At 38.3% G+C, this 26,595-nt stretch overlaps 2 protein-coding genes across 2 annotated transcripts in view; one reads left to right on the top strand and one right to left on the bottom strand.

Annotated features, from left to right (window-relative positions):
- NCOA3 (nuclear receptor coactivator 3) overlaps positions 1 to 4,650 on the top strand; it is a 56,548-nt gene extending 51,898 nt beyond the window's left edge. The window contains 2 exon segments of the mRNA XM_031059103.1: positions 349 to 490; positions 1,480 to 4,650. Of these exon segments, the coding sequence (XP_030914963.1) occupies positions 349 to 490; positions 1,480 to 1,491 (154 nt within the window). The 3' untranslated portion in view covers positions 1,492 to 4,650.
- SULF2 (sulfatase 2) overlaps positions 4,460 to 26,595 on the bottom strand; it is a 52,441-nt gene continuing 30,305 nt past the window's right edge. Inside the window, exons 11-21 of the mRNA XM_005423649.3 lie at positions 21,924 to 22,131; positions 16,198 to 16,441; positions 14,320 to 14,416; positions 12,548 to 12,642; positions 10,466 to 10,525; positions 9,872 to 10,041; positions 9,246 to 9,388; positions 8,904 to 9,027; positions 8,389 to 8,419; positions 8,044 to 8,100; positions 4,460 to 7,010 (exon numbers count right to left, since the gene is read on the bottom strand). Of these exons, the coding sequence (XP_005423706.1) occupies positions 6,980 to 7,010; positions 8,044 to 8,100; positions 8,389 to 8,419; positions 8,904 to 9,027; positions 9,246 to 9,388; positions 9,872 to 10,041; positions 10,466 to 10,525; positions 12,548 to 12,642; positions 14,320 to 14,416; positions 16,198 to 16,441; positions 21,924 to 22,131 (1,260 nt within the window). The 3' untranslated portion in view covers positions 4,460 to 6,979. The remainder of the gene's footprint in view (positions 7,011 to 8,043; positions 8,101 to 8,388; positions 8,420 to 8,903; positions 9,028 to 9,245; positions 9,389 to 9,871; positions 10,042 to 10,465; positions 10,526 to 12,547; positions 12,643 to 14,319; positions 14,417 to 16,197; positions 16,442 to 21,923; positions 22,132 to 26,595) is intronic.

Here is a 26,595-nt window from a genome sequence, read left to right as displayed (position 1 = left end):
TAACCAGAAGCAACATTCAGTCTTTAAATATTAACTTAATATTTAAAGAAAAAATAACTTGGGGGAGGGAGTGGAGAAATACATAGTATCAAATAGTATTACGATAGATGATACAGCTGTAATAGTAGCCTCCAAAAAGACTGCATTAGGCATACACATACAACAGCATTTCTAAAAACTCAAATTCCTTTTGGGAGGGGAGTTTCCATGTTAAACAGATATTAGGTAAAAACAAGTAAATGTGAAAACAGTTTTGCATTTCACGTGTTGACAGCTGGTGCAGGGAAGGCAATACATCAGTGTGTAGACTTCTTGGAAGGTAATTTTATTTGTCCTTTTGTACTTCAGTTCTTTTCCCCAGCAGCAGTTCAGCCATCAAGGTAGCCCAGCAGCATACAGTATGATGCACATGAATGGCAGCAGTGGCCATATTGGACAGATGAGTATTAATACCATGCCTATGTCAGGACTGCCTATGGGTCCAGACCAGGTAAGTTGTACATCAAGACTGATGAAAAGATTTGCTGACTCTTTTTCTATTGAGTACAGTCTGCTTACATCCATTCCTCCTGCACAATCCTGTTCTCAGTTATCCTGTTTGTATCTGTGGGCCTATTAATTTTATGTCCTAAGAGATACTTTCTTTTTGATGATACATAAGCAAATTCACAATGAGGCCAAGCTGTATGCTGGGATTAGCTGTTGACTTTGAAGTATCATGGATAGGACCAAGCCTTAAACTGCACAAAGGATGATGAAATACTTCTGAACCTGGAGAAACCCCAGAAAAAAATCCATGGACATTGGGAAATGCATCTTCAGCAGATCTGGAAAACTACATGTAATAGCTCTTACAAGAAAGGCTAAGAATCCTGCTAGTGCAGTATCCTTCTCGTAGACACTGATAATGATACTTGCCCTTACAATACCTTAGAATAACTTGTGTATGCATAGCCAGAAACAATGGAAAATTTAGACCCCTCATTTAAGGTGAAAATGTGCTAATAACAGGCACTGAAAAGAAAGCTGAAATACAAAATACACTTTTGCTACAGTCTTTACACAAAATGCCTCATGAGCAACATAATACTGACATAAGCTAAATCTATTCAAGTAAAAAGTATCTCATGAAATTTTGAGCAGCATGCCTGAGGAAGGAGTCAGAATAATGAGGACTTCTGGGGGTTAGTAAAGTTTTGGAGGACTTTGATACAATGAATGCCTTTTATAAGTAGGAGAATATAAAGGTGAAATGTCAGATTTTCCAAATCTATATGACATAAAGATACCCAAATAGTGTGTTTAGGAAATTCTAGGACAGCATTTATCTTCTAGAAATTTATTTTCAAAGTGGAGCACTAAAAAGCTATTCTGCTTCTAGGCATTGATTGGCAGTAGTTCCTTCTTCCAAATGCAGAACATAAACCATTTCTTTCAGCAAAGATATCTTCTCTGATGAAAGTATCTTCTCTTTAACAGAAATACTGCTGACATCTAGAACCACATCTTCAAACAAGAATGGTTGAATGCACTAGTGTTATAAAGGAAAGTGACGCATTCTTCATGGCAAGTCATGCTGGGCTTAACAGAAACCAGTGATAAATTTCCTCATCCAGAGGAAAACAAACCAAAAAAAAAACCCTACCCAAGAAAAATACATTTTAGTAGAAGCACCCTATGAATTACTGTATGATGTGGGCTACGAAAAAAATGTCATTAATATTTTTGGAACTCTGCTTCTAGGAATGTGAATTTGGTAATGCCATTTTAATAGATTTGATGAGTAGACTCCTGGAATCCCTTATCTGTTTACTGTAGCTATCCAAAGCCCTTTAGCCCAGGCAGACAAAAGTGCCTGGAGAAGTCACAGTGGTAAGAATTTCCTGATTTCTCTTTTAACAATATCTGACAGAGAATGTAGTTCTTAGCCTTCACTCTTTTATAAGAATCCCTGAATAGAAATGCTGCTTTTAGTCTCTTATCCCAAGAGTCAGGGATTTCCCAAGCAAAGCAGCAGTGCAAAATTATTTGGCACATGCTAGTCCAAAATCCTGTCTGTTGAAGCCAAGGGTAGAAAAGAGAGGATAAACAACTTAAATTATTTAAACACAATTGTGACTAATATTTAGATATTGCTGTGCAGCTGAGTGCACTTTATAGAGGACTATATAATGGATTAATGCAATGTCTTTGATAAGGACATAATATGAAGGTAGGGTGTACTCATATTCCTTCACAAACACAATCTCTTAAGAATTATTTGAAAAGACTGCATAATGTAATGTTTTCTGTGTATGGAAATTAGAGCAATAATCTTTCATCTTTTTTTGAAAAAAGCTTCAGAAAACTCAAGGCAAGACGCTGCAGCCAGAATCAGAATTTTGCAGTCTTTTTTTGTGAATAAATTTTGTAAATATGATCTTTAAAATAATGTATTATATATATGACTTTTATAGGTCACTAACTCATTTTTGCAGAGTTTGTGAAACTAAATGTTTAACAAAATTGATTCTGGAAACTGAGTGTAGTTGAGGTCCAAATTTTTTTTTTTTTAATTACATTTAAGGATTTTGAAGCTGGGTGACTTTGGCCCACATATTTCTCTTCTTTGGTCTTCAACACTTCATTTATTTTTACATGTTTAACATAGAGCTTTTTATAAAAAAATAGACTGGTTGTTGAATACTTTCTCCACCTCCAAGCACTTTTGTTACATTTCTTTTTACCTAAGGCAGTTTGACACGAAGGCTCTGCTTTGTAAGATCTTACAATTTGTCAGGATAGACCTGTCTGTCTATAATAGGTTGCCTTTTCAGCTGATGAATCTGGATTGTGTCTTTTTGGTCAATTTTAATGAACTCTAAATGTTCTTTGAAAATGTTTGTCTGTTGCAAAATACTTGTTTTTATGTTACATCCAGAAATCTTTAAGGATCTTAAGCCACATTTTAACCAAATGTCTACACCTCATTGGATTATTCTAATAGTAACGAATGTATTTTCTAAGCAGATTTCTGTCATAGCAGTATTTAAGTGTTGTTACATATTCTTTGCTGATGGCACTGGGGGATTTTCCCCCCTCCATTTTGGGTGCTTGAAATGAAGATCCCTTTGCACTTTTTGCATTTACAAGGAATTAAACCGCGAAACCTTCCTAAGGGATGACCCGGAAATGTTTAAGATGTGTGGTGCTTCTGTTACGTTGTTCATTGTGTAATGGAAAACCGATTTCTCCCAACTGAGTAAAAGAAACCAAAAATCCCCTGACCTGTGTTATTTTTTCCTTATTCTTGGTACTGTTAGCAAGATGAGGTTTTATTGTTCAGACTATTCAGTGATTTTCCATTTTAATAGAAGTAATTTTCACTAGAAATATTCTCATAAATTCATCCTTAGCACCTAGCCAGCTGTGTTTCAAAGACAATGTAGAGTCAATTGTGCTACTTCATGTAACCCTGTCTCTTCCACTAGTCCTGAGTATATAGATTATCACAGCACTTGGAATTTTCAGTCCGATTAATGTGTGTTTATAATGCAAAACTTTTAAAAGCCTAAGAAACTTTTATCTTTTCATTTCTTGGATCATATCTATTTGTTGAGTAAGTGCTGCTTACTGAGGGCAAAAGGCAACAGTCCCTTGCATTTTATATCAAATCAGAATAGAACAATATTTATATTTTGTAGTTGGTCATTATACTGATGGAAACTACAAAAACCAGTTGCTTTCATTAGGTGAGCTCTTAGACTATATACTGCTATATACATCTTGCAGTACAATTTTTTTTTTAAATTAGTAATTCTATTTATGCATGTATGTATAACTGGTACCTACCTGACTGGCATTATAAAAGCTCATCCTTTTCTCATAGGTTTAGCATGCTGGAGCTTTCCAGTACCTACTTTTTTTTTCCTGAATTAAAAGATGTTTAGTTTAAACTTGATGAAGGGGCAGGGGGCATTTTTAAAATGCATTGACAGCGTATTTCGTGGCAGCACCAAATAGTACATCTGGTTTGAAATCTGTTGACATTTAGTTACCACCATCAATTTTGCTTTGGTCCTATAGCAGTACATTTTTGTGGATGTTTTTTAAAATAATACCCACATAAGATTATTCAGCAGTAAGAGATGAATTAGCTAGTACAGCAATCTCTGATCACTGCTGCATAAATGAGCATTGTTTTGCTATGTCTCTGTTACTTTTTTGATCACATGTGTTTATTAAACTTCCGTGTAGTGCACTTTTTTTCCTTGGCCTATAATACCGCTTCTGAAGTGAGAAATTCAGACCACGTTTTTGTCACAAGACGAAACTTCCTTGAATGTTGCACCAGTTAGCACACCTTTTATTATAGAATTTATGTGCAGACCACCAGATGACAGAATGATACAGCAAGTGTGAAACTATGTAAATCTGAGAGCAATGTTTTAAAAAAATTCTCAGGAGAAGGCATACGGTATTGAGAACTGAATCTAAGCTTAGTTTACATTACAAGTATTGCTTGAAATATCTGTATCTTTATTTTGCAAAACAGAGAAATCATAGGGACTGATTTATAAAAGGGTTGGTTGTAAGGTGTTACTGCCCTTCTGGGTTTTGTGTTTGGATGTTAATAATAATGTAAATAAAGGTTTCTATTTATAATTACAACTTGGTGACACTGAGCTCATACTTTAAGGGTGATTATCCAGTACAAGTCAGGGAAAATTCCCTGCTATCACTGATGAAAACTGTGTATAAAGAACGATTTACATTTTATCCTAGTTGGCCGTAAAAGCTGAGGGAGTAACAGCTGAGACCTTTCATTTATGAGACACACATCTAGCACAAACACCTACTAGAATTTATATCTACTCCAACTTAAATAGCAAACTCTAGAAGAGCTGAAAGGAGAAGAGGTGGTATCTTTCCCCAGCTTGGCAACAATGTACCTTTCATTAAATACCAGCTGCTTCTTGTGTCACATACAAGTCTCACAGCTCACTATTTTCTATAAAGGGACAAGATTACTTTTCAACCTTCTGCCTGACAAGTAACAGGTGCGGTAACACTGGCCCTGCAGGATTTTAACAGTCACAACCTCACCTTGCCAGAGACTATGAGCTAAATACAAAAGGGCAATTTTTTCATATTCTTTCTGCATGCACACTGGGAATGGCAGATAGCTAAAACTTCTCTGGAAAGCAGAAAAAATGTGGGGGTTTTGGGGAACTTAAGGGTTTTTTTACTTACGTGTGTGGATCCAGGATCTCATAATCTAGTAGATTTTTCTGATAATCCATGGAATTTTTAACAAGTTTAATGAAAATACATGGCAAGATTAAGACAGACATTCAGACTTCACTTGCATAATTAAAAGAAGCTTGCAAGAAAGCTTTGGGTAGTGGATTTGACTTACTGCATGTCATAGAAATACTCAAGCCCAATCTTACTTAGCATATATAAAGACTCCACTTCTGCTTTTTGAGCGGGGTTTTTCCCCCATTCCTAAATTCAAGTACATTTTTTGAGTATGGGGTTGTGATACCAGGGATCTACATGTCTGGATATAATTCCACTTCATTTTCCAAACTGCAAAACCAGGAAGGGTTTCAAAATAACTTCCATGCTGTATTTTTACACTGCATTTCTACAAGGGCAAGTTAAGTTTGCATTTTGAAAAAATACCTCTTTGTTAGGAGTGAAGGCCACAGTTGGTTGAGTCTGTCCCATGAGCACCCTCAGGCATTTGCCCTTAAACACAGGTAGCAAAGTAACATGAAACAAATGATAAATACAAATCTCACCATTAGTGCCTGTACTACAACTTACATAATAATGTTCTTATGAAACTACTGAAATAATTCTGTACACTGTGCTTTCTTAGTAAAATTATAGGGTTTTTTCCCTGTAAAAACCTTTGACCAGTAACTGTCATTCACAACATTTACTTTTCTGCAGACTAAAGTGTAACTAGATTATTGACTACAAGTACTGAATTCCCAGAGCTGCCTTTTTAAAAAATAAATGTAAAAGTTACACTGCTAAGCAAACACTACTTTCTCAAAGGAACTGTTCTGATTTTGAAAGTACAGTATAATATTACCACATAAAAAACCTTCATACAAATCTGATTCTGTTAAAATTTAAGATGTACATTTACTGAAATTTTTCAGGACCTTTAAAAATGAATAAATTCTGACTTAGCATTTTGAGAAATGGCGTGTGGGCATTACACTCTTTTTTATTAATAAATTTCTTCACAACGTGAAGGAATTTATTTTCAAACAGTACACTGATCTATATTTACACAATCCCTCCAAAAATCTGGCATCCTGTGAGTCAAGATTTTCTCTAATCTTCATAGAGGTGACAATACAATGAACAAGTAGACGTGAAACTAAAATGTATCCTCAGAGGAAACTGAAGAAATTCCACGGTGTTGAGAATGCTTGGTGCTACTGACTTCAGTTCCTGAATCTTTTCAGAGTTCTCTTGAACATTACCTTTACCCCAGTGTTAAGCAAATGCACCTTTGTTTTCTGAATCTTGCTTTAGGGTTGTACTTGGCTTTGAAGTTTTTCTCACGACAACTAAAGATAAAGGTGAACTGGAAATTGTTTTAAGGTCCTGTCAGCTGTCTGTGTAAACACTGCCACTGCAGGGGCAGTCCTCTTTGGGATGTGGCTGAGTTTCCTCCTCTGTCAATTCCTGAATCAGCGTTGTGTCTTCTTGAAGTAAAATGCCTTGTGAATTAGGTGAGGTATAATCCAAAGCAAGAAAGCAGGTACAACAGTGGATTTCAGAGACCTGTATTTCTGACGGCATTTCCCATAATTTCACTGCTTCTATTCAACTCACTCACCAGTGCAAACATTCTATCTATTCAGCCTCAAAGTTTATCCAGCCTTCAGGTGAATGTTATAATTCATTTAGTCTGTACATGGATTCAAGTCCTGCCCCGTTTGTATCCTCATGGAGATGCAGCAGCTGGGGGAGATTAGCCCTCCCAGCCTTCCCACAGTTGTCCTCTTTAAAATAAAATAAATGTAGTTTAGTGTATAACATTGTAGTAGAAAGTAGTAAGAAAGGTATTTTTAATGGTTCCATGCAGTAAAAACCAATGGAAACACTGTGAACCACCAATAAAAGCATAGCAGGTGTATGACAGAAACAATTCAACGGTGTTTGAAACTTCAACCTGTACAAAGCTTGTTAATTCAACCTTCATTTTGGTTCTAAAGCCAGTCTTAGATCTCTTCAATTAGAAATAAAACCACTGCATTATATAAGCAACTCTCAGGCAAAAAGACCAGACTGTGCCTAGGAAGGGACTTGCACCTGTGTTTTCCACTGCACAGTTTGAGAGCACTTCATGATTTTTAATGAAGTCTCTGCTTTCTTTTTAAGGAAAGATTCAGAGACAGTAACAGGCAACGGTAACTTTTTAATAGACTTAAATTTGTACCTCATCTTTTGAGCTCTAGCGGTTTGAGAACTGCCAGACCATCACCACACTTTAAAAGGCAGCTCAGTAAGAAAAAAGCAGTTGTAGATACAAATCTGTCTTATAGTCTACTTTCTGTTTTAAATTCCTTTTTCTGCTCACGGCACAAAGGCTGTGGTTGGATAAAGGGCAAGAAAATACATGATGCTGCCTCACTACTTGTGAGAAATTACAGTCGGTTTTGTTCTTTCTGGATTGTGTAAAAAACCACTAGGTAGCTGCTACTAGTTTAAGTTTAGACAAAACCAGTGTACTGGTCTTTAATTTTTATTGGCAACTGACCATAACTGGTTGCTTAACTGAGCATCTACCTTTACTGTTTGAAATTGCCTTGACTTTAATGCTCCAAGATTCTCAAAAAACATGTATGAAGAGGTTTTGTGCAGCAGTAGTTGTCAGTAATGATGGCAGTATCATGTTTCTTGCATAATTTAGAGGACTTTCCTCCTAAGCATTCTGTGAGAATAGATGATGATGTTAAAAAGGCAATGCATGCAAAAAGAGAAGGGAAAAGTTAAGTAAAAGCGAATGCTTTTGGTGAATTGCTCCCAACTCACAGTGGCTTGGCAGATGATGGTCTCTTCACATCTGGCCATTTTCGACGCTGAAACTGCCTAATTTTCAAGCAGCAAAAGGAGAAAAAAGTTAACCATCACCAAGAAAACAACCAGTACCACAATCTCAAAGATGAAGAATTCAGCCAGAATTTTGACTACTAAGATCAGAACATAGTGTAACATTGAAACAAATAGCTCCAAAGTTTCAAAGCAAGTGGGGGGGAAAGGTCTTTCAAATGCCCTTTCAAGCCAGGCCTTTCCATGTGGTTCCCAATCCCACACTTGCTCTTTCAGCATTAAGGTAGTACTTCAGAATAATAATGTAACTTTTTTTTGTTAATTTACCTGTACTGCTCGTAGCTTCCATCTTTAAGTCCTAGGTGAGAAAAATTAACAATGTTACTAACAATTGTATGAGAAAAAATAAAGACTCAAGAAATTTAACAAATTTCCTGATGTCTTGAGTAACCTAGTATGCCCTCACATGTGATCCTGCACTGAGCTGAAGTTTGGAGCAGAACTCTGGAAGTCCCTTCCAGCTGACCTGTGTTCAGGTCTGTGTGCTTCAGAGTGGCTGTTAGGGTATTCTCTCCCTTTTCACGAGTATTGTTTCTTCCTTGTCTTCTCCTGCATCTCAGCAATATTTATTACTATGCTAAGGGTCTTTCTTCATCTTAAAAACATGACATAACACAAACTGAACATGTACAAAAATCTGAGAATGCAGCTATCACCCTGAGCAGGACATTACTATTGTAAGTAAATCCTAAAATCTTTTTGACTGATTCAAGTTTTATAATGTTAAAGAGTATTTTGGGGTTCTCTGGGGTGTTTGTGAGTGCAGTAGAAGAGGCACTTACCAAGATCCATGTTCCTGGTTCTTGGATTGCATTGCTTATACCCTCTGCAACTTCTGAGTTCCATGAGCTGGACATGCAGTTGATTAAGAACATCTCTGTCAAGCGTATTCACTGCATTAATTAGCTGCAATAAACAGGAGGTTCTTCTTAGTGACTCTGTAATTTGGTAACTTTTGAAATACAGCTGGTCTCTTTGTAACAGGAAAGAGCCACTTTATACCAGTTTAAATGATACAGGCCTTAACTTCATCCTACAGCAATACGGCGTGATTTCAATTTATTGGTGACAAGTAACAATGATGTATTTCTTGAGCTGTGATCCTAAGGTCTATGATCAGATACCTGATATGGATCGGTATTGAGATCAAAATACTCCAAAAATCCAGTAGCAAATTCACAGAACAGGAAGTTGTGGGTCTCGTTGATTGTCCTCAAACACCAGTACGTGTTGTTGTTGGCACTGGTACAGGCACAGAAAGGGCCCACTGCAAATTGAAGAGTTATAAAGACATAAGCTACATGCTTCTGTCTTTAGCACTGCTAATTACTTTCTGTTTATAGTATTACTTTATTCATAGACAGTTACTCTCATTCTCACTCCTGAGCTCTAAAGCAGAGAATGCATTCCAGCATCAGCTTCTTGTTCTGTGCATACCTAGTCCACATACTAATTACAGTAACATCTTGTCTAGTTCCTTTCTCTGGTTGTGAAACATTCCAGATGGTGAGATACCTTGCAGATCAGTGTACAGTATTCAATAACCTGTAGCTTATTTGCAGTTGGTTTTACCTCCTTGCCTTTTGTGCAAGAATAATGATAACACTGAAAACAGAGATTATTTACTATAGAGAAGACTGTATGGCTTTGGTTACAGAGCTAATAAAACCAGTAACTACTAGCAACCCAACATCCCAGCCCAGCCTAGCCAAAATTTGCTGACCTATTCCTTAGTTTACAGTACTCTTACATGTCCACAGGGGAGCAGTTTGCCAGTGCTGGTTGTCGTGGGTGAAGCAGGTCAGACCAGGCATGCTGCATGTGTCATTATTTTTGATTCTCTTAAGCAATTTGCGCAGTTTCTTCTTCCGTCTCTGCTCTCGCAGCAGCCATAGCCTGTCTTTCTCCTGTAGGGCTTTCCTGCACACGTGACATGTTAGGATCATGGAAACTCTGTTAGACTTGAACATAGCTAAAACACCCCGAAGTAGCTAATAAAATAAGCCACTCAGAGGGAAAGAATCCACATTTCTTACTTAAATGGTGTTTCATACAAATGGAGATGACTCTGCAATTCAATAGCACTGGGAAAAAAAAGCAGCCAAAGGGGCTTGTAGGCCTAAGGTTTGCAATGTGCTTTTTTCAAAAGCAGAGACCTTATCTTAGAATTTACAAGCATTTTGATATGGGCTTAGTTCCTTACCCATGTGTCTCTGTTTATGCTTTTTAATACAGGATAAATTGAATACTACTACTATTGCCTAGTGTGTAACTGGTGTGTACAGACCTAATATTAATATTACATTTTGCACATCCTCTCTCAAAGGAACAGGCCTTCACTTACTTGAAAGGATGAAGACTGGATCCTTTGTGTCTCAGTTTGCTCTTGTGTTTTGAATGGTAACTGGAAAATAAAAACAGCATTGCTGGTGAACAACAGCAAGAGAACTGCCCCCGTTCTTATAACATTATCATATTGGATTTGAAGCAGATTTAATCAAGTGTCACTTCTCCCTCCAATTTATTAGTGTGTGTGATGAATAAAGGCAGCCTCGCTCGACTGGATCAGGCACTTCCCAGTCTCACTGTGTCTCTGTTTCCTCAGATCCTTTGTCCACAGTGACACTTGGTGTGCTAACACCGCATTGCAATGTACATCCACGTCCAGCTACAATTTACTATTATTTTAGTTTTAACTGGTTGTTTCCCCACATGAGGCACATAGAATAAATAGATTTGTAATTAAATTACATTTCTGCAACAGAGTATTCCCTAATTTGTTCTGATAATGACAAGTTTATACTACCCTCCTGTCATTTTCCTTACGAATGCCAAAATTTCAATACCAGCTGTACTTCGTAGGACTGGGAAGGGGTGTGGGCGTGTCCTCCATTATTGCTAGCTGAAAGTTTCAGGACAACTTGAACAAGATGGCTTGAACTGTCCCAGCAAGAGCACTGTCTAATATATTCAGAGATATGCAGAGTATAAGCAGACATACACATTCTCGCTGGGTTACCACTGCTTTGCCTCTCAAGAAACTCTTACAGTATTTTGCAGAAATTTCCTTTCTGTGGAATTACCAGAGTTTAAAAAAAAGAACAGCCGCAGTCACTGGCAATATTTTCTTATTGATAAAGTTACTACATATACAAATCAGTAAACACAAACTTAGTTTAATAACTGTTGTTTTCTAAACAGTACATCTGAATTCAATTAGTTGCCAGATTAAAATCTCCTTCAAAACAAATCTTTTAAATTCTGAAAACTTTTGGGAGCCTTCATAAGTTTAATTAGTATAACAAATTTAACAAAGTAAGATTATTTAAGAACTATCTTCTTCAGTCAATTTTTTAATCTTGCACAGATGCTGGGCATTTCATCAACTAATTCTAAATGCTAAATCAAAGCAATTGCAACACAAACACTTGACCATATGTAACTCAGATGATTAATTTATTTGATTTCAGTGGGATTAATCATCTCAATAATGCTATGCACAAATATAAGTGTATCAGTCTGAAAATAAACATTTTTTACATTTTCTATAAAACATTCACCAAAAATAACTTCATCTTTATAGTACATATTAAGTAAACTCAGTTTATGTAAACTCAGTTAATCAGTTTTGAAAGCAGTGGATTATAAACCAATATAAACTTTCTGTCTGTTTACCATCTAGAATAATACATCTTTTTTGACATGGACTCCCATAACCCAAGAAATTGATGATCTCAATATGTTAGTGGATCTGCTGCTGAAACTATTTTGCAGGATCCACACGGGCCACACCCACAGTCCACAATAATTATAAACATCGTATCTGTAGAGTGCATTGCACCTCCAAGGTTTTCAGCATGTTCAAAAAGGCATTCTGTGACACCATTAGGATAGAGAAGTTTTATCCACACCCTCTCACAGAGTCTACTTGGTAACAGGTGCTTTAGGCGCATCTAAAGCACAGCTGCCATGCAGTTATGACTCCATTCAGATACAGCTTTCTTTTTTCGTTGATACTCATACCGTTCTGCCACTGTGGCTGCAGTACTGTCAGTGATACCTGGCTCTCAGCAGCCTCAGAGCTGGCTCTGTCATCACCATAAGCAGGAGAAGGTGCTCCTGGGTCTCCTTCCGAACAGTTTTTCTCAGGGGCAAATTCTGTTTGGGTTACCTTTTGATTTTGGAAGATTTTCTGTTGTGCTTATTTGCAGAGCAAGAGCTCAATTGTCCAATTAAACTCCTGCCTGGCAGACAGTGGGCCTTGTACTTGTGCAGCAGCCTGTGTACACTTCCCCTGAATGTGTACACAGGAGTACAGTCAGCACAACCACTGAACAAGCAAGATCCTGATCTCTCCTGTGAGATCTGATAAATCAGTTACAGTTGCACACTACAAATAATTATTCGGAAGTACACCAAAAAATACCTTAGCTTGTTACAATCACACTCTTCAGGTCGCTTCTTCTTTAGATGACCTCTCACCTCCCTCAGGTTTTTTATTTTATTTTGCAAAGTTTCAATCTAAAAAAAAAAAAAGGCACAAAGAGTTTGAAAAAAACCAGCATGATTTAGTGCTATTCTAACCTTCTCAAACTCATTCTACTGTCACCAAGAGCTTCCTCTTCAGTACCTTCTGTGGCTCGCACCACTAACAATCATTTTAAAATTATCTCGCTTTCCAGAAGGAAACTACAGCAGGAGGAAGCTGGCTCAGTTTGCCTGCTCTGATTCTTGACTCTGAAAGCAGAATGCGTTGCTGCGGGAATGAGGGGACGCACAGTTGCAGGTAGACAGACACTCCTGCATCCACTCTGGTTTTGCCTCTCTACAGCACATTCAACAAGGGTAGAAAGGCTGCTCAAAGGAAAACAAAGTCATTACATTTCCGCGTGTTCTGACACTGGGAAGGGGATAGGGCAGGGGTGATCTGAAATCCCCTCTTCAGAGGTTTTGAAAAAGCAAAGCAGCAAGGTTCTGTCACTTTGCATAGCAGGCTTTAGCAGTGTCTGGACACATGGGATAGCAATCAGCAGGTAATTGTGCCACCCTTGAGGTTTATTTTTAACTGCCTTTTTTCACTAAATGAAACTCCTGCTTTTGCTCAGTCTGGCTTACAATACAACATGGCCCATTTCCACTCGGGTATTGCAGGCCTCTGCACAGCAGAAAAATCAAAGTAATCTAATGTGCACAACAGTCTCTGCAGAACTACCTTTGGCCATCAGTAACCATCAGCTCATGACTGTTGAAGCAGAGACAGGGCAGAGTGTTCAAGGAAAATGGACAAAGAACCCAGCCCTGTGACCCTAAATCAGGAACACAATTGGACAGAAGTGTGTTCACATTTCCTTTGACACTCCATATTGGCTACATTTTCTGAAGAAAAAACAATTACAGGACCGTGGTAATATTAAAATTGCCCTTTTTTAATCTTAGCAGACTAGTAAGTTTTTAAGTATTTGCCCTGTGTGTCAATCTTTACAAGAAAAGGGGACCAAGAAGTTCTTACATAGAACTTTACTGTGAATTTATGTAATTTGCTAAGAGATTACAGGATGTCCATCCTTATGCTTCTGTCTGGCATTTGTTCCATCCTTACCTGGTCTGTAGACCCTCTTTCATACACAATACACATGAAGGGTTTGAGCTAATATTAGTGGCAAAAATGTCAGATAAAGTCTTACTGGCAAATTTCACACAGCAAATTACCTCTAAGTTCTCCATATACACAATCCTATGAAAAAATTCAACTCAAAAGTGCAAGGTTGAGAAAAGCAGTAGCAAGTGAAAGAAATTAATTCTAGAAGCACCAAAACTAATGAAGCTCACTTTTCCTTGGGCCGTTATATTTGATACTGAAGGACTGTTTTGACAGGTTCCCCACTGGGGAACAGGACTCCTGAGATGATAAAAAGATCCAGATTAATTTTTTTCCCAGGATAGGGACAGCTTTAAGTCTTACTTGCCTCATAAGGCATATGACATTTCTCAGCTGTGCTTTCAGTTGCAGTTCTGTCCTCCACTCAGCATCTTGTCTTCACAAACTTGTAATAATTTAATTATTTCTGAAATTAGCCAGCAAATTCAAAAGGTTCCATGGAGGGAAAAAGACACCCAGAGGCAGACACAGATAGTCAGCATGATCCTATCACCCCACAGAAAACAACACTAAAAACACACACGGAAAACATCACTGACCTCATGGTCAATATGAAGTTTGTGGTCCTTCCAAGCTTGCAGTGACCTGTACAGATCTGTGTCACACTGAACAGTATCGTTCTCCAGGATATAGCACCTTGGCATGGAAAAGCAAACAGTGTTTATTATTACAGTGGATACACACACACACAGAGCAATGCAAACAGCTGCTCTTAAGAACACAGCTCCAGGACAAATGAGACCATGGACTGGAAATGACATGCAGAATTCAAAAAACAACGTTCATTCAAGAAAATACAAGTGTGCTCTGAACCAGGAAGGAAGTCTGGGTTGGAGTTGCCATGGAAATTTTTAAGTAGAAAAATTCAATGAGAGTATTTCTATCAAGCAGAACCTGTTGACTGTTTCATTTCTGTATGTAAATCATGCTACACAGAATTCTTGCTTATTCAATAGACTTTCTGCATAAATAATCATTACTAACTAGCAAGCATTGAAAGCATTACTCAGAAGCAATTTCTTGATGCATAATTAAGTGATGCAGGGGTAGTAGCAAGGTAAGATGCATTACTACACCATAAAGAAAAGAGAAGAAACTCAAAAAAACCAAAACAGAAACAAAGAAGTTTTACTATTTTCTACAAAAGTGATAAAATCTTTCAAGGGTATCTCCTTCAATTTGAAAGCAAAACACCCTCTGACAATATAAAATCTTTGTGTTTCACTAACTTCTAGTGAAACCCAGTTCTTAAAATTATTTAATAAAGAAGAAAACAAAAAACCACTACTTGACAGATTTACCTGGAAAGTTTATTAGAGGTTGAATACCATGCAGCCATTTCTGAATGCTTGTTTAAATTAAAGATGAATGTTTGCAGTGTTCCTTTATTTTCTTTAAACCACCTCATGTATGTTGTCCCACGGCCTTCTTTTCTGCTAGGGAAGTCTCATGAATAATGTACACCCTTCCTGACAGTTCCTTGTAAAAATTTGGGATTCACCCACTAAGGCAGAAAAAGTAAATTTAATTTGTTCCAGAAGAAAAAAACCAGTGATTTATGAGTCCTGAACATTCACGAGAGCTGGGATAAGAGGGCACAATTCTCTGATGCCTACATTTCCTCATATTGGTGACTTTCTAATTCACTTTTGTGAACAGAAGGCAAATGGAAAACACAGATATCAAGAGCAGCTACCTGGCTCCTGCATGTTTACATGAGCTAGTCATTAAACAATATAAAACATGTAATCAATAATGACTGGTGGATTTTCTGATAGCTCACAAATGGAAATGGTGATAAATGAATTACAGTACAGCTAAAGAGACACTATCAGTCCCTAGATTCACCACCGAGGAAGTTTTTAGCTGTTAAAGTGGTCAGACAATTGCCTCCCCTCTCTCTCAGTATGTTCCATTTCCCAATGCTTCTGGTCCATCCAACTTCATTCATAATACAGATTTTCCTCTCCTAGCACTGATTACAGAAAACTCTGTACAAAGCAACCAGTGACACAAAACCAGTTCACGCTCCAGTCAGGGCCTTCAGTCTCCAGCCAGGCCAGGTTACCCCACTGCACACTCATTTGCAGGAGTATGGCCTCTCCTGGTTTCATGCAGGTTTAACACCCCTGTTGCCAACAGTTTTGCTTGTTCTCACTGGAAACATAAGCACTGATGAGTGGCTACTGTCTCCACCCAGTGCAGAAGACAAAAACACTGCTGCAGCTCTTCAGGAGCTTCATGCCCTTCTGCACTGACAAAACTAAAACAAAACTGAAGACTATTGTACAAATGGAATAAGAATTTTAGCATCCAAAAGGGATGCAACATGCTTAGCACACTTCAACCCACACATTTATGAAAAGAGCAGTCACTTAAGGAGCAAAAGCTTTTAAATACCTAGCATGTGCACTTACCTGTGGGTCACTTTGATCAGATTAGGGGCTGCGTACTCTGCAATGCTACCAGTGCCACTATATTCCCCCATGTCTCTATCTTCTTCCTCGTGGAAAACAGCCCTCTGCACCTTGTGCCGCTTGGTGATGTTTCTTGGTAAGATGGGCTGGTATCCATCCTCTAAAACCAGGTGATAGGCAGCTCGATCTGGCTCAACAGACACAGAACGGATAGAGCGATTCCGGACATAGCTTGGTTTGAATTCTGCATGGAAAAAGTGGAAGAGCAGCAGAAACTGCATGTTACAATTTGCTCCTCTCTGTGGCTCTTGGAAGGAAAAACCCCAGCCCATACTGTGCTGTTTAGAATTAACTGGATGACAGTGTTTGTTGCAGTTCTCCTGTGAACTGCTGCTTCCTTAACTTTGGCATGGATGGAAGTACCAGTGGGTGGGTGGATACCTCAGAGCATGAGAGGGCAGGTACAAGGCAAACAGAAAAGAATGGCAAAGGGGGAAAAAAATGCTGTAGTCCAGCACCAGTGAGAACAAATAGCTCGTTCAAATGGATGCTTGCTCTTCCCCCACAATTACCAGATGGCAGTCACACCTTAAGCACTAACTGTGACAGTAATGACAGCCAGTCACCCTCAGGGAACAGTTCTCTGTGCTCTTCTGCTGTCCATCATACAGTTCTTCCCAGCTAGAATTCCTGCAACACATCCTTGGAGTTGTCTCAGTATTCGCAGTGCTCAGCCTGAGCCTTTTCCCAGTTCTATTCTTCAAGGCTAGGGCTAGATCCTTGATTTTTTTTGGAAGGGATTAATATTTGAATCTTTATTTTTATCCACATGCAATTATTTTCTTTGCAATTCTTTCCCTGATGTGCAGCCCAGACAGTCAGTTTCTCCATGAAGGACCACCCTCCAGTGCTATGTACTCCCTCAAACTTTGCTTCTGCATTTGCAGCTCAAAAGCAAAATGAAACATTTGTTATGAATTGCCACTGTGCAGTATGAGATTCTCATTGATCTTTTCCCTATTACTATTTTCCAAAGTTCTCTGTTCCAGCCCAAATCCCCAGAACTCCTCTTCTGTTTGGTCTGGAATGGCAAAAAGAGAACGTAGTCATGAAATCTAAATCTGCATTTAAACTTCCCTGCTGTATGATGGGGTCCATCTCTGACTGTATTTCCTGCTCACTACCATTGACTGCTGAGAGTCACTCATTAGGCACAATCATCTCATTCCTTGAGAAAAAAGTACAACCTAGGTATCACAGACTCTCTTGTGCTCTATGCCCTAGGGGAGCCTGAGGCTTTACTCTGTATATGAGGCTTGGAGTTACCACAGACATTACTGGAAACAACTGAGTCCCTTAGATCCTTTCGTCACTTCTCATTTAAAGAGACAAACACACAGCACACCTCATGAGATGGGACTTCCCTCTGCAATCTGATAAAGGCAAAATTCAACCAATGTGCCAAATGAGAAGATCGATCCTTCTTGCCATCCCATGCTCCACAGAAAGGCCAGCTTCTTCAGTGGGATAATCTCTCCAGCAAAATAAGCAGGGGGGAAAAAAAATATGGAACCAGAGGCTGAACAACCAAAATTGACAAAAAAGTACCTTAGCTGTCACGCTCTGGCATTAATGCAGAATGACTTTTTTCAATAAGCCTTAAATTCATTTCAGATAGATTGCGCAGTCTCAAAAGTCGTTTTGCAGTCTGTGGGAAGCAGAATAAACATCTCCTCCCACCTGAAACTTGGCCAAGCACGATATTTTTGTCAGCACCACACAGAGAAAGCAGAATACCAGCTGGATTGTCTGGTTTGGCACATTTTCCATGCGTAGTTCAAAGTTTACTGCTGATATTAAGCAAGGTGAGTCACAGCTGAAGGGATAAAAAAAGCCACAAAAGACTAGCCCTATTTCAGGCACCCATTCAGGAAATGTTTGAATAAATGAGACAGAAACTATCATCTTTTCCAAGGTAGGAAGAAGTTCTAAAAAGCTACACCCGTACCAATGAGATTTAAAGTATAAACTCCCATTTCTTTAATCATATCTTCATTTTATCTTGTTCAGCGCAGCCAACAAACAATTAATCTTCCTTCCAAGTCTAATACACCAATCCAGCCTGCTGGACCTCAGTAGAGGGCCCCAGGAAACCATCAACTACATGTCCCTGAACAGCTAGGAGCCAGGTTACTCCCTCCTTTGCAGCCAAACTAACACAGCCTTAGCACTAATTAATTGGTGTGGAGTGAGGCGCCTCATAAAGGACTGCTTCTATTGCTTTATCCTAACATGTTACCCACAGTGCTGACTCAGTGCTGTGATTAGTATCAAATTCTGAAGTGGCTAAAATATTTAATAAGATCAATACTCATTTGTACTGTGTGCTCCTATCTGCTAAGTGAACTGCAGGCATAAATACTAATGTTTAATTACTTATTAGTCAATCTTCCCCCAGGTTTTACTCTCCAATCTATTTACCTCTGTACACAGCCTACAAACAGCCAATCCAGGGCTGTTAAATGTTTGGCCAAAAACATCTATGCTCCTTTCTTCAGGTTACTAAAGTCTGGCTTTGGTAAGCTCTCTGAATCTGATGCCTCTCTTCCCCAACTAATACAGAAACCAGCTGTCTTAGAGATGGTATTGCTAAGAAGTTGCAACCTCAAAATTGAGCTGCAAAATGGAGTCCAGAGGAATTTAAGCCAAGAAAGTCAACTGCTTTCAGAAACCAAATCATCCAGCTGGTGTTGCACCACTTGACCTGCATCTTTGTCTTCACTGGAACCTGAAAGGAACAAAGTTTTCCACTAATGTCTATGTATTTTGCATTTGGTAGACAAAAGGGCTTTTTTTTTTTTGATGACAGAAAGTAAAACTGGACCCTGTAAAAACATTTCTAAAAAAATATCTCTAGTGTCTAGAAATATAGATTAAGTTTAGAGGTACTTTCTTATATCCCATTCTCACAACTGCCACTTGAAATGCATTATCTGTAAAGTAATGGACTTTTTATTTTTAGTAACAAATAATGTTATTAAAAATGTCATTGTGATCCAGCATTGATACCACCTCAAAAGTAAAATGACTGTCAGGGAAATTTGAATAAAAATGCATTAGCCTCTTCGTACACACTTCTGTTTCTTTACTATTCAGTGTGGCCTATCATCATTTTCCTACATGCAGTTTAAGAATTCCTTTAGTCACATACACTCGCTCATCACAGGAAGAAGAGGTCAAATCCACAGCAAGAAAAACATAATAGGCCACAACACAGCCAATGATTTTGAGAGCTCATTATTTAAACTTTCCACCTGCTGCAAAGCTCTGTTTGATCTTTCTCATAAAAACAAGAGCATACTAAAGAAATAAAGAGGACAAAAAGGGAAACATTCCAGACATCTAAACCCAGACATACCAAATATTCATGTTTATGGGTTTCTGGCGCTTAAGTGCTTTACAGTCAAGCCATGTATTTTTACATTGTCCAAATCGCACATATATGACAAGGCCCTGTTGTGAAACTGACTTTACTCAATTTAGAAAATGCAGCTGCCTGCTAAATGCACTGGTGCACCTGAAAATACATTCTAAACCATGTCTACACTAGAGTGTAATTATTTTATCAAAATGTCTGGTGCTCCAGCCTCTGTACCAGCAATTTAGTCTGGTCTTTTAGACCATCTGTTCTCACTATATGTAACTGATTTCAATCTTTCTGAAAGACCAATCCTTATACCCTATTAGGGTTTACAACATGCTTGATGCACCCTAGATGCAGGGCATCAATTCTGCTTTTCTGCAAATGACTGTAGATTGGAATGCAATAAAATGACCTTTTGCAAATCTATCTCTGTTATGCACAACAGAAATCAGTGATCAGGGCATTTCCTTCAAAACTTTGCTACTGCTTGGAACTACTGCATTAATGTGGACATGACCCTTAGTCCAGTTAGAAAATTGTATTTTCTGTTTGGCAGTGGTCCAAACTAATGAATAGCATTTACCGGCATTCAAGCAGGGCTGCAATGCAATCTCATACACTCATCAAATTGTGAGTAGCAGACCTCAAAGGTGCCCTAACAATTATGCAAACCAGCACAGACCACACTTTATCCCAAGTCTCACAGAACAGGTCATAAAAACGCAAATACACATCATGAGTATCCAGGCAACTGTCTTAACTAACCATAGTCCAGTGAGACAGTTTTCCACATAAGCTATTTAGAAAAAACTTGGTATGTCACCTTGACTTCTACAGCTTTGGGCTCACTTACATTTGGTGTGTGATTTATTAGATAAGTGCATGTAGAAGAATAGCCAACACCAATGAAAAAGTCTCTGTCAATAGGTCCAAGCTAACCTCTTCCCTGTACAGCATCCCCCAGATGTGGGAAGAGGGAAAAACAAAGCATCTGTGGAGGCAAATACTTTACTTTAGACACAAGCAATGGCTATGTGATTGTCAAGATCCTATTTTGTGTTGTTGAAGTTTATGCCTTAAGGTTCAATGAGGCTAATGAGCTGAAGGATGTAGTATAAACTTTGTCTCATCTGAGCAGAACACAGGGAAAAAGCACCATTCTGATCCCTCTGTGAGAGGGAGCAAGTTTCATTTTTTTTCACCTTAACTTTCTACATACATAAACTAAAGATAATTATACACTTAGCCACCTCCTTTGGATGTTGTGAAAATTAGTTAATGTTTAGAAAGCAACAATGAGAAGTACTTAAGTAAGTGTTAAGTATTATCAGATAGCATTACATTGCCCTCACTTTAATTGTTTTCCTGTCCTCATTAAGTGCCTTCCATCTACTGCTGTTGATTCCCCATGACTTAATTCCTTCTGTGACTTAAAAAAAATTAGTTAAATAAGTACAAATTCTAGTGTTCTTTACAGATTGTTGGCTGTAGCACATATTGAAACATCAAGTATAGCTGATGGAACCACTAACTTTTTTCAACTCAGAATTTGCTTAGTAACTACTAATCAGCTTGCAAGACAAATATAATGGGAGAAAATAAATTTAAACTCTGTGTTGCAAGTTTGTGTCATGATATAAAAAGACTAATCTGCTAAATAATTAAGGCTCTGTATTTGTGGAGTGAGATGAAAGAAACATTACAAGTAACTAATAATTCCATGTTGCCGTTTACCTCTAATCTATAATTATAACTATATACTTCAAATATAGATGTTAGTCTGACTATGATTTAACAGAGTCAGTAAAATGGGCTTTCTGAAAAAGCACTAACCTGTGCCAAGGAAACCAGTCATCCCCTTTGGCTGTTATGTCTGATTAAAAGTCAGCGTTGTCTCTGCTGACTGAGCAGAAGAAAAGGATGTTAGAAGCGAGCAGCTTCAATAACAAAGTATACACATCCTTATTGAAAATGAATTACTGAAGTAACAGTTCCAAGCATTGCAGGAGCTACTGAAAATTGAAGTATTTGCTGTATAACACTGTTCATGTTCCACAGCCTATGTCACTGTCTGCAATTTGCCTTTTCAGCATGGGCACTGCATTTCCCAGAACGAAGCATTCTTCCTACAGCCAGATATTCTCAACTCTGATTGTCCAATATGAGACATGCTCTTTCATAGTTGAGATACATAGAAAATATGCTAATATAATTCAATGCCTATGATTGTCAAGACAATTATGTGAGTTAGCAAACAACAGCTTTCTAAGGCAGAAACAGAAGATGCAGAGGGTTTGCTTACTTTTCTTGGAGAAGAGTTTCTTTCTCTGTCTGATGTGGCTCAGCTTGTATTCATTCTCTTCACAATTGCAGTCTTCGCTGTTCCTGTTGTAATACTTGGGCAAAATATTGGAGGTACCCTTGCCTTTGCTTGTAGCTGCCAAGTCTGCCATTCCCTTGCACTTGTGCAGCTTGAGTTTTCCACTGGCATCTTCCACACACTGCCATTTCTGGAAGAAAAATTTGGTTATTAAAAATCTGTCCCAACTGTGGTCTGTCTCATGGCCAACTCCAGCAATTTATCAGATATTCCTTGTAGTAAAATGGGCTCATCTATCACCTATTATCAAACCAGATTTTTGTAAGATTTTATTTTCAGACAGAACAGCAAGACTTTAGAACAACATTGCATTTGTTTCTGATTTTGCCTCTTGGAGGCAGAACAACTGAAATTTCTTTTAAAAATCAATACTACAGCTAAAAACATGAAGGTGGCAAGCGACAACTTTCAGAAGCATAACTGCAGCATAAACCAAGGACATTCAAGCTGTATCCTAATCCTGAGAGTCTTATACAACTCTCAGCACAGTGGGACCAAAACCTTCCAGCTTTATGGAAGTCCTCCAGATAGAATCATATACTGGCTTGGGTTGGAAGGGACCTTAAAGAACATCTCGTTCCACTCCCCTGCCATATGCAGGGGGACACCCTTCACCAGACCAGGCTGTTCAGAGCTCCATCCAACCTGTCCTTGAACTCCTCCAGGGATGAAATGTTTTCCAGGATTGCTCTACAAAAGCGCGTGTTTCTCTTCAATGACTTTTCAAAGGGTCAGATCAGCTGTGGAAGTCCTCAGCTGCACGAGTTAATCTCCATCTTGAGTGGTTTTCTTAATAGCTTCCCCCCCTGCCCCCCAGTAACTTGCTCACAGCTCTTTCATGCTGCTGTCAGAGCTGTACCAAGGGCAAGGGAGTTTAGCTGCCTTCAACCTGGCACAGAAGTTCCACTCACTTCCCAGGTACATCACAAAATGATTTCACCTACTCCATAATTTATCAACACTTTGCTACCTACAGAGGCTTAGAGATACATAAAAAACCTCTTACAGTAGCAGTTGCTCCTGCTTTAAAAAAAGTTTCTCAGAAACACTCAGCTTCTTGTTGAGTCTTGAGAAGCGTTCCTCTTCTTCCCTATTACAAAATCCCGTAAGCCAGTTCCTCCGGGACTCACTAGAATATTGAGAATTTTCCAAATAAAAGAACAGAAATAAAAAACAGCAGCATCTTCCAGGGAAGATGATATTTTACAGCAGCCTGCAGCTCTATGAGGGAGACTCAGCCACTTCAGTTTGGACAGCAAGGTGTGCAAAGGCTGGGACAACAAAGCATATATTTTCTATTGACATTAATTCCATTGTTTGCAGGTATGCATGTATCAGTATGTATTATGCATGTAAGAAAACAAAATCACTGTGCTTTTATTATCAGACTTTAATAGGAGTCAAAAGTGAAGTGGCCAGTAACAGCACATTTACCTATCACTGTGGCAGAACCTCTCATTTAAAATAATCCATTTTATGGTGTGCCTACTGATTTCCTCAGACACCTGGATGCCAAGTCTCCTGAGCTGTATCTGTGTTCAGCCTCCTGTACAGCCCAAGCCTCGCTCTGATGCAAATAAATCCAGCTTAACTTACAGCACAATGAATTGGTTAATCAAGGAGAGATACTGACAATACAATAAGATTTTTGCAGGACTATCTTCATCTGTAAAGCAGTACATATTTACCTAGATTCAGTAACAAATTAATATCTGAAGAATAAATTCCTCTCTTACTTTTATAAATGCCTAACACTGATTGATGTACGTACAGACTGAGGTTTGAACTAAAAGTTATTTTACTAGCATAAGCAATACTTTCTTTTACAACTAAAAGAGATGTAAAAATGTTTGTTGCTGCTTCCCATTTCATCTGAATATCATTTTTGAAAATATATAAACAAACTGCATTTTCTGCTCACTAGAGTTCTATGCTCTAAGTACATTTCAATACATGAAAAATGAAGTTTCAACAGAGGGCAAGTTCAATGCCATGATGAGAATTACTGCAAGTACTCTGATGTGTGGCCAGAAAATATTTTTTGTCTATTTCTTTCATCTCTTGTCAAGAGATTGATGCTCATTTTTCCCCTCCAGGTGAACTGGAAAAAATCCTTTCGCTTTTGGTGCAGCTGTATGCTACAGTGAAAACATCTCAAAGACTTTGCTGAAGGGCACATTGTATGCATTAACAGGCCCCACTGCTGAATGACTGCAGTGCAGATCTACCTAAATTACATTAGAAATTCTTTAATAACCTCAGTATATCCCTGCTAATGACAAAAGTACCAATGAACCAAAAAAGACAGGAAGGAAGTTTTGGATCTAATTTTTAAAAAGATTCCTTCCAAAAACTGACACTGTTTCCTAGGTCTGGTCAATACAACCTCAAGCTACAGTGGCCTCAGAAAAAGGAGAAAATATAAGCAATTTTCTTTTATATTGCTCCTCTCTTTGCACTTATAATGATTGTGGTGGAATCAGGAATATGATGTAGAGGTGCCTTTTCTGAACTGCCAAGGAAGGCACACACTGATCAGTATAGTTTTCATCGCTGGTATGCCACACTATGTGAGAGAACTGGGGGCACAAAGCTAGTAAAGGATGTGCTTTTCCTTATGGTATCTTCAGGCCAGTTACAAAAGAGAGTATCCCTCCATGATCCTGGTATAGTACAAAGCAATTGGAGGGAAGACTCTATGTCAAACCTTTCATTTGCAGAACACCTGAAAGAAACGAAGTGCAAACATTTGCATTTTCAATGTTCTCCTGTGAAAACTGTCATATAAAATGATACTTCTAATGCTATTTAAAGGCAATTTCTACTTGTATCAGATTTGCATGTAAATAAATCTTCAAAAAGAAAACATATTTGAAAAGAAAATAATGTGAAATCAGGCAACTATTTCTCTTCAGGAGTTAGCAGTATTATTGTACTATGCCCGGTCCTGCTAAAGAAAAAATTACTATCTTTTAATTTTGAGAGTTCTTACACGTACAGCATAGATTCCCTATAGCAATCAGCACTGCTGCAGGTATTGCACGTTTATCAAATGTTTATCTTTTCTCTTCCTTGTGCACAAAATTGGCAACTTAGGTAAAGGGAGATTTTGTGCAGCTGTTGTTATGATACTGTGGGCGTTGCTGGGAATACTCTACAGAGCAATGCTGGTATCATAATTGGCTTCCACAAAAGCACATTAATGCAGGCTACTAGATAAAAGTGGGTCAGCTTCCACTCACCAGCCAGCTTCGGATGAAAGGCCAAACTACACTAAAAAGAAAAAAAAAATCGTGGAGGCCATTAGGTACTAGGATAATTTTTTTTCTTTTTTCTTTCATGTGGGAAGAGCTCATCTCTTTTAAATCCTTGAATATAAACGCTGAGCTGCTCTTTCATCTGATTCTACAGTCACCCTTTGTTGGATGCAAATAACTACCACGCATCAAACCCTAATAACTGGAAAAGAAAACATGGCAACACACAGATTCCCATTACTCTCAGAAGAATTTACATATATTAGTGATGCCAAAAAAATTCCACATAGTGGACTGTGAAACAAGGTTTTAGACATTATGAATAGCCTCTTCTCCATGATCTTGGTACTCTCTTATCAAAACAAATATGGGTTAAGGAGGGTGACAGAGATTTGCAAATACCACTTTATGGCAATAGACCTGTATTCACAAACTTGCATGCTTACAAAGCAGAATTTCAAATTCTCTATTTCATATTCAAAGCTTTATTTACCTCTCCTTTCTCTACCTCTCCTTTAAACTCTGCCCTTGTCTTTTAGCCTTCACTCCCCTTCTGAGTCTTTGATCTCCATTTGTGCTTCTTGTCTCCTGCTCACACTTCAGATTCCCTGGGACTGTTCAGATTTCTCTGTACATGAAATAGCAGGTCCCCAAAACTTGTTTAAGTCAAAAGAAAGAGTTCCAATGACTTCAGCAAGCTTTCAACTAATTCTGACCCAGATGGGTATTTATCTTTGCATTAGAATATGAAAATTCACTTTTCATACTGAACACTCCAAGTACTGTTATATAGTGTCCTGCAGGATCAGAAGACATCTGCTAAATAACCACTGCATCTGCATAACATCAACTCCCCAAGGCAGTGGTATGTTAGCTTGGGCTCATTCTACTTATTGTGCAGAGCTATGAACAGCACCAGCAAACAGACACCACCCATTTGTCGTTTGAGAAGTTAGATTTCCTTCACTCTAAAGACATTTTGGGTGCACCCATACTAAGACACAATTTATCCTCAAATAAGCACATTCATCTCCCAGCATTCCTATTGTCTAGATAGACTACTAAGATAGACTACCAGGACATATTCTCTAGAGTAGAGGTTAGAAGGATTGAGAATACCTTGAAAGCCCTTCACAGATTTTAATTGACTTGATTGTTTGGCAATTTTTTCTGATGTCCAACATAAATTTCTTTTTTTTTGCTTAATTTCATCCTATCACTTCCTATTATGCCTGACCGAACTGCTCAAAACAACTCTTCTCCTCTGTGTCTCCTGACAATGAGGATGCAGCACAAGCATCTCTTATTAGCCCATCCATACTGCAGAATTTATCGGT

This window comes from Geospiza fortis, unplaced genomic scaffold (assembly GCF_000277835.1).
Source record: "Geospiza fortis unplaced genomic scaffold, GeoFor_1.0 scaffold361, whole genome shotgun sequence".
Lineage (NCBI taxonomy): Eukaryota > Metazoa > Chordata > Aves > Passeriformes > Thraupidae > Geospiza > Geospiza fortis.
This window is presented reverse-complemented; position numbering and strand designations above follow the sequence as displayed.